Source organism: Hippocampus bargibanti, linkage group LG19 (assembly GCF_051943395.1).
Source record: "Hippocampus bargibanti isolate YZ-2025 linkage group LG19, ASM5194339v1, whole genome shotgun sequence".
Taxonomy (NCBI): domain Eukaryota; kingdom Metazoa; phylum Chordata; class Actinopteri; order Syngnathiformes; family Syngnathidae; genus Hippocampus; species Hippocampus bargibanti.
In genome coordinates this window covers 6,520,469-6,528,386 of record NC_142752.1, presented here as the reverse complement: position 1 = coordinate 6,528,386, position 7,918 = coordinate 6,520,469, and the positions used below count along the sequence as shown (strand labels likewise).

The following is a 7,918-nucleotide window of genomic DNA, read 5'->3' as shown; positions in this document are numbered from 1 at the left end:
GAGAGAGAGAGAGAGAGAGAGAGAGAGAGAGAGAGAGAGAGAGAGAGAGAGAGAGAGAGAGAGAGAGAGAGAGAGAGAGAGAGAGAGAGAGAGAGAGAGAGAGAGAGAGAGAGAGAGAGAGAGAGAGAGAGAGAGAGAGAGAGAGAGAGAGAGAGAGAGGAGGGGGCAAGCGGAGGAGGATGAGCCGAACCACAGAGAGACGCAGTGGGGCCACGGTCCGAGCACATCGCCGCACCGACCGACGCATCAGCATCTTTGCAGCTTCTTCCCTTTTCCCTCCTCATCATTTTGTTTCCGTTTCATTGCTCTTTTTTCCCCACTGTGACTGAATCACCGATCGAGTAGAAGACTGCGTGTGGCTCCAGCCTTGCAGCATGGAGAGCTTGCAGAAAAACACGTACTAAAACGTGAGATTTACCAGGTGGAGAGAGGGAGAGACTACGTGTGCATGTAAGTGGCCAATCCCCCCCGTCTCCCACCCCCAGCCCCCTATTTCCACTATACCCACCACCATATGCCCTCTTCCTTCTGCAGCGACAAAAAAATGAAGAAGTTCAACATCAGGAAGGTGTTGGATGGCTTGAAAGAGGCGTCTTCCTCATCCTTGTCATCCTCTACTATCTCCTCTTCTAATCCTTCGGTCCAAGTGGGTCCGCAGGAGAACCATCTGGTCCAGGAACAGCTCCAGTCTGAGCATTTCCAGCTCTGTAAGGTAAAAAGAGAACATTGGCGGGGTGGGTTGGGGGTGTATAGGATGTTGTCAGTGTAGAGCACAAGCGTGCATGTTTGAGGGGGAACGGGGGTGTGTGTTCTGTGTTTAATTTTCACAATTATGCTTTTAACAACAGTTGCTTAGAGATTCTGTTTTTTTAAACACAGAATCACAGCTTTCCCACCCATGTCACTGGAAATGTAATGCATTTGAAGGCCACGACCCCCTTAGCTGCTGCTAATTTACTTAAAAAAATACATACTACATCATCATATTGATTTGCCGTCCGGTGTGCACATGTTCACGACGTGAACTGTCGTATCAAGAGGGGGGATTGGCCACGCTGATCCCCTCTTGCATAATCAGCTTGCTTTGGATTAACGGAATGGTGGGGAAATGGGATATCACCGGAACAGAGTGGAGATGTGGTCCCGTTTACCCCCACCACACACCCCCGGCACACCCCTGCCCCCTTCTCAATAGTTTACCCCAATGTCATTGATCAATTTTGGGGCTATGGATGGGGTTACTGATGGCCCTCTGAAGTGGGTACATTGAGTGGAATTAAATGAAACAAAATGACCCCCCCCCTTCACCCCCCCACTCCAGCATCCACCATAACAGCATGTGGATGGGGTTAATAATGCAGCATGCGCCCCGCACGCTTTGTGCTTGCTTGGCCTCTGTATCCTGTGGAGTGAAGTAAAGAGGGTACGCTTTGTTTAATGTTGACACTCCGTCTTAAATGATGACAGGCTAACGTGGAGTGAGCGCTCCACAGGGCCCACTAGATTGCACTCTTGCTTCGATTAGAATACAGTGATACCTCGGTTTACGAACGCTTTAGGTAATGAACCTTTCGCCTTACGAACGTTAAATTCGCGAAAATATAATCCTGTACAGTTTATTTCTTTAATATTTAATTTAATACAATAGTACATTTATTATACATAAAATAAGGTATATTTTGTATAGTTTTAAGGCTTATTTAGGAGAAAATTATGTTGTATGGGGACCTGGAAACAGATTATTCTTATTTTTAATGGTTTCCTATGGAAAATTAATGTTTGGAAGACACACTTTTCGCCTTACACACACTTTCTGGGAACCAATTAAGTTTGCAATCTGAGGTATCACTGAAATTATTATTTTTTTCCCTTACAACCATATTCCAAAAGGTGAATATAGAAGAACCTATTTCAACTGTTATTGTGTGTTGTCAGGCCAGGTCTCCACTTTGATGCAGAGGTCTGTATTCCTGCAGCTCATTTGCTGCCAAGAAAGTTTATATCCGTTTGCTGGACCATTTACTACTACTCGGATACACATTTGTCACGTGTTTATCAACGGCAAGGTCTCACTCAGCTTATCTGAAATGCAGGTTGGTTAACCACTGTAATTGAGATCCGCAAAGCTTTTGAGTCGAAGATAACGATATGGAAGCATCGGGGTGAATTTCATAATGTTACGATGATCATGAGGGATAGAAATGCCAAAACACGGAAAGATAGGTGCATGAGATGCTATATTGATATCTTAGTCTGTATTTTTCTTCTTCTGTGGTTTTGTAAGCTATGGATATCGACTGTAAATGGAAATACAGATCACGTTTTGTAAACGGGAAAGCAGACATGACATTTTGTGTTGATCAATGATGAGCTAATTTGAATGGCACCACTTGTCGTTCAGTCGTGCAGGAAGGTGTACCTAATTTTATGGCCGGTGTGTGCAATTCACACCACGGCTCATTTGCAAGGACGGGCAGGTGTCTGTGTTTCACTTGTCTTCCCCCTTACATAACATCCTTTACCGTCTGCCACTGAGCAAACAAAACACAGCCCGATGCCAGATGACTGATGTCATAAAGCCACCGTTATACACCTAAAGCAGAGCAGAGTGGGGTAAAGCGAGAAAAAAAAAGCAGGTAAAATCTCTACGCTTCTTGTGGATTTCCTGTACTGTATCTTTGGATTTAATCACAACTGCATGTGGGAGGTGGTGACGGAGATAAAATAATGAAAGAAGATGGTTAAAAAAAAGACGCGGTAGAGGAAGAATCTTAAAATAGGGCCATGATTATGAAAGAATCCTAAATACAGCCACTATTGTACACTACTGCACAAGCCAACTATGAGTATGGTGAAAAAACAGTTTCTGTGTTCACATTCACTCATTTCTTACTCTATAACAGTGGTTCTTAACCTGGGTTGGATCGAACCCTAGGGGTTCGGTGAGTCGTTCTCAGGGGTTCGGTGGATCTTCCGCCACAGAGGTCCACTCCACAGTCTAGTCTGCAGTTAGTAGGCACAGTCATTGGAAGAAGGGTTCGGTGAATGAGCATATGAAACTGGTGAAGTTCGGTGCCTCCAACAAGATTAAGAACCGCTGCTCTATAATCACTAAATCTGGATTTTTACATATGATGGACCCGCCCCCTGGTAGACTATCATTTATATGTTCAAACGGCGCTACAAAATGGCAAACTCGCCGGAAAAGTAGCTATTCCGAAAACAGCTCTTGACTTATCGACTTCTACATCCATCTGCTATGTTTGTTTACCCCCTGCCACCAGGTGCGCCATCTAATCTCCCAAAGTAACACCGCAGCTGTCTAATGCTAATTGAAATTCTCCCTTCTCCTGCACAGACCGTCCGTCATGGCTTCCCTTACCAGCCGTCGTCCATGGCGTTCGACCCCGTTCAAAAGATCCTGGCCATCGGCACTCAGAGCGGAGCGCTCAGACTGTATCCTTTCTAAGGGGCTGTGAAGCCCGAGGAGTACGAAAATCTTGATGTTCCCCTGGAACCTGGCGGTCGGTAAGTGAACGTCCGTGATGACGTATTCCAAAAACATATTCAAACAAATAACTTTGATGAATGGACTCGAACAGGAATTGTATCTGTATTTACACTAAAATACAAGCACCCATGCCAAAACCTCCAAAAAAAATATAGCAAAATTAGCATTCGAGCAGAACTCGATGGCTAACGGCGACAACAGCTTGCAACCAAACGCCGCCGCAGGGAGTCGTATGACTTCAGAGTATGCGAGCAAGATGGCCGCCGTCAGGCTGCTTTTTTACAGGTCCTCCGTGTGTACCTTTGCCTGTCTAAAAACATGCGCCAACTCATTAGCGTGCCCAAAAACTGACGGCTTGGCCGTTTCCGTCGTGGCCGTTCGGCTGGCAGTCGCCGCTTGCTCACCTTCAATGTGAAGGTTAGGAAATAAATCCACAGTCGGGAATAGAATCGCACTTGGAATGCTGAACAGAAAGTGTCGAGCCAAGTCAAGTTTATATATAGTGCTCTTCATCACAAAAAAATGTCTCACACAGGCTTTCACTTCATAGATAGATGGAGAGGTGTCATTCTCGCTCAAATTTCAGGACCCACAGAATATTGAGTTTTATGACTACATAAACATTGAATGCAGCATAAGAAACCTTAGACTCTCTTCTTTCATCAGAAATAAAGAATTAATTCCTAAATTATATGGGTCTGGATATATATGAGCTTGAAATGAGGGTGGCTGTCCAAAATACAATGCAATACATATATATTGGTTTATACTGCATTTTAGGACTACATAAATATTCAATGCAGCGTATATCCTTATGCTCATTAAGACTTTTAATTTTTTTAATGACAATTATGTATGCTAATCTTCAGGTGTACATTTTATTTTGTTTGTAGATTTTGTAGTGTCTGAGTACCACAAAAAGCGCTTTCAAATTATTATTATTATTATTATTATTATTATTATTATTATTATTAAAAAACCTTAGACTTTCTTCTTTCATCAGAAAAAAAGAGTTATCTGAGCTTGAAATGGGGGCGGCTGTTCAAACGGCATATGCTGCCCACTTGTGGGAGGGAAAAACATTGCCAGAGGTCTGACAGCACTTTACTGGCACCCATCCAGAAGGAAAAACCAAAACCCGAACACATTCAGGAATGGTGCTCCATGTCATGGTTTTATATCCCTGAATACATTCAAGAATGGCAATGAATGAGTTAAGTAAAAGCACCCACAGTTTTGTCGCCATACAATGTCAAGAATGAGTAAAATGTGAGTGAGTGGGATGCTTCCATTCACTTCCCGCCAGGATGTGTACCCGTAGCTTTGAAATGGAAGCGAAGGACGTATCTGGAGTTTGACAGATTGCCGGCTCAGACAAAAGTCTTATCAGAGTCAAGGTCAAGTAGGAGTCCTGCGTCTCGTTTTTTTTTTCTTCCTCATCTAATAGCAGCGTAGTGCGCACAAATGGAGCTGTAATGAGGACGTCATGTTGCGGTTGGAGCAATGCTGGGAGGACGGCCTTTTGTTCTGTGCAGTAAATCAGATTTTAGTCTGTATTATGTTCAAATACATGTTGCTTTAAGAGTGAAAATACAGAAATATGCATTAAATGCTATTTGCTTGCTTGTTTGTCGAGTTTCCCATGATGGCTTAGCATTTAGCTAGAGGGACAATAAAGTATAGTTATTTTAAACACCCTGTTTGAAATTCTCATGCCGTTTTGTCGAGGAAACGGTGTCTTCAGCCATCATCTGTACTTCTTTGACGGTGTCGGACGTTTCGCTCCTCAGCCGAAGAGCTTCGTCAGTGAACTAAAGTTGTGCTGGTAACCCTGGCCCTATATATATATATATATATATATATATATATATATATATATATATATCCCCTAATGGACAGAGGTGGCCGTGCCAGGCTTTGCTCTAATAGGTCCTTGTACTAAGGTTGAAGCAGCACTCCCTGAAGACAATTACCGCTATTGTTCAATTCCTAGCCCTGGTTTCACTTCATTAGCATGACTAAGCCTATGTGGCTACATTGTTTTGTCTTTTTCTGATTATTTTTCAAATTGATGCTCTATAATTGCACGATAATTGCTGATGACATCCCCACTTGACGGCGCAGGTACCAAAATACACTTTTGGAGCTCTTTAATTTGGATTTTGAACTTCAAGTTTGACATAGTGTCACCCGTGACAAACGAGCTGGTACACACATTTCTCCGCGAACTTGTTTTTCCAGTTTTGCTTGTAATTTTGTACAGGTTTGTGCATGTGTGTGTATGTGGCTCTCTTGGCTGCCAGGATATTTGCCTGGCACCCCCCTGTGCAGAGAATGACAGGAAGTGGCAGATCAAGAGCCTCGGGCTGGCACTGTGGCACAGCATTGAGAATTATAGCAGGAACAGGAGGTGTGTACATGTGTATGTGTGTGTGTGTATGTGAGTGTGTATTCTCTTGAGGTGAACGGCTGATCCCCCTCTCCAGCCGTAAAGCCCATCACTTTTCTTGTGATCCCATCCCAGAAGTGTCCCGGTGCTCTTGAATGAGAGGACGCTGTCCCATAAGGTATGTGTGGACGGAGGAGAAGGACGGCTAGTCTCCCCAAGACGAATAGAATTGCTATTGATCTGCGTGCACTAGTGCTCTCAGGCGATTACGGCTCCTCAGGATTCACTTTTCATAACCGTGTTGCATTTTCACTCGGAAGTGCTGCCGTGTGGTCTGACTATTTTTGTATTGGGATTGACTTGTTTAATTTGTCATGGATGCCCTTGAGAGATTGGTTTTCTAAAACACCTATAAAATATGTACGCCGTTATTTGTGCATCGATCCATCCAGTAAAGTGAAGGTTGAAACTTCAATAGGCCCCGACCACTTACCGCAAGCATTTTTTATATATGCGTGCGACGTAATCAAAAGTATATTTTGGGGTTTTCCCATGCGCGACCGACCTCTGCTCCGCCACTTGTCACAAGTGGAAAACAAATTGTGCTGCATCAGTGCCGCAACAATTTGGCCGCCGCTCTTTTTCCGGGCACGGCAGCTGCTGACTAGCGCATCTGCTCAAGTCCTTTAACTTGGACAAGCAAGTCAAATAGGATGGCAGGGATCATTTGCCTTTTTTCATATCAAAGGAATCTGTTGTGTATGTATATTGACTCATTCACTGCCGAACAATGTGCAAAAATGTGTTTGCTCCAGTGCCAGGGTTTTTGTCATTGTCACTTGAATTCTAGGACCCACATAATATTAACTTTTTGGACTACATAAACATTCGATACAGCGTTAGAAACCTTAGACTCTCTTCTTTAATCAGAAAATGAGTTAATTCCTAAATTATACGAACCTGGAGTTACATGAGCTTTAAATGAGGGCGGCTGTCCAAAATACAATGCAATATTGTTTTTTCTTGCGCATTAACAACAGTTGAAGCTGGAACAAAGCACTAACCCGGGGGAAAAAAAATCTGCCCCCTTGTGGAAAAGAAAAAACATTGCCAGAGGTCTGACCAGCGCTTTATCGGCACCCAAGCATGAGAAAAAACAAACCCCGAAAAAATTCTGGAATGGCGCTCTATGATATATTTTCAATTCCCGAATAAAAAGGCCAAAAATATTGCTCTCGGGTGAGGATTTACGACTCTCTTCTGCTGCAGCTGCAGCTGCAGAGTCGATCTACCCACTTGTGTGGCCCGCTAGAATGCCCATCGATTACGACTCACGCTCGATATCCTTCCTGTACTGTCGTCGTGCGACCGCGCTGCGATTTCGTCACTGTCAAGTTCCTCAAGTGAGTGCGCGTGTGCAGTTTGTCGACCGCTCTCCTCCTCCTCGCTTTCGTATCGTAATGTGTGGTCACCCTCGGGCTTTTGCGGATTTAAAATTGGCCACGTTTAAAAACTCCAAACTGCAATTTCTTGAATGAGCCCAAAATGTAAGAATTGGAATATGAGTCTGCAGTGAAGGCCTTGCAGGGCCACCGAGCATTGCACATCAATCGCCTTCTTGTTTGGCCGATGATAAAGGCTTCACATTACGCTAGCTATTTAATTCAGACTCAAACTAATCATACACGACAGCGACACAGAAGTCCACTTTGCTGAATCGATAAAAATGCAACCTTTAATTACCTTGGCGATGCACAAAGACAGCGGTGACATCGGAGCCTCACGTTCGGGAAAATATCTTTGCCGAGGAGACTGCAGCTGCGCTTATAAAACAATGGACTAATTTGTGTTTGAGATCATATTTTCTGTTCATATTCAGCCTATTCTTTTCAAATTTTTGGGATAGTGCTTCACAGTGCAAATGACTCGGAGCGTCCTCCAAATATAGCTTAAAAAAGTTCATTAAGACGCAATACTACATCACCGGAGAAATATCAACCGGTTTCTTTTAATTGGGC

The 7,918-nt window shown here is 43.7% G+C and overlaps 1 protein-coding gene across 4 annotated transcripts in view; it reads left to right on the top strand.

The window, feature by feature from the left end:
- Positions 1-213: 213 nt before the first annotated feature.
- The window catches only part of LOC148883784 (syntaxin-binding protein 5-like), a 54,765-nt gene continuing 47,060 nt past the window's right edge, over positions 214-7,918 (top strand). For all 4 annotated transcript variants that reach the window (XR_016118491.1, XM_089022186.1, XM_089022185.1 and 1 more), the window contains exons 1-3: positions 214-450; positions 535-712; positions 3,359-3,456. Coding sequence is in view for 3 of the 4 variants with exons in the window: in XM_089022186.1 (XP_088878312.1) it covers positions 545-712; positions 3,359-3,456 (266 nt within the window). In the remaining variant the exon portion in view is untranslated. The remainder of the gene's footprint in view (positions 451-534; positions 713-3,358; positions 3,457-7,918) is intronic.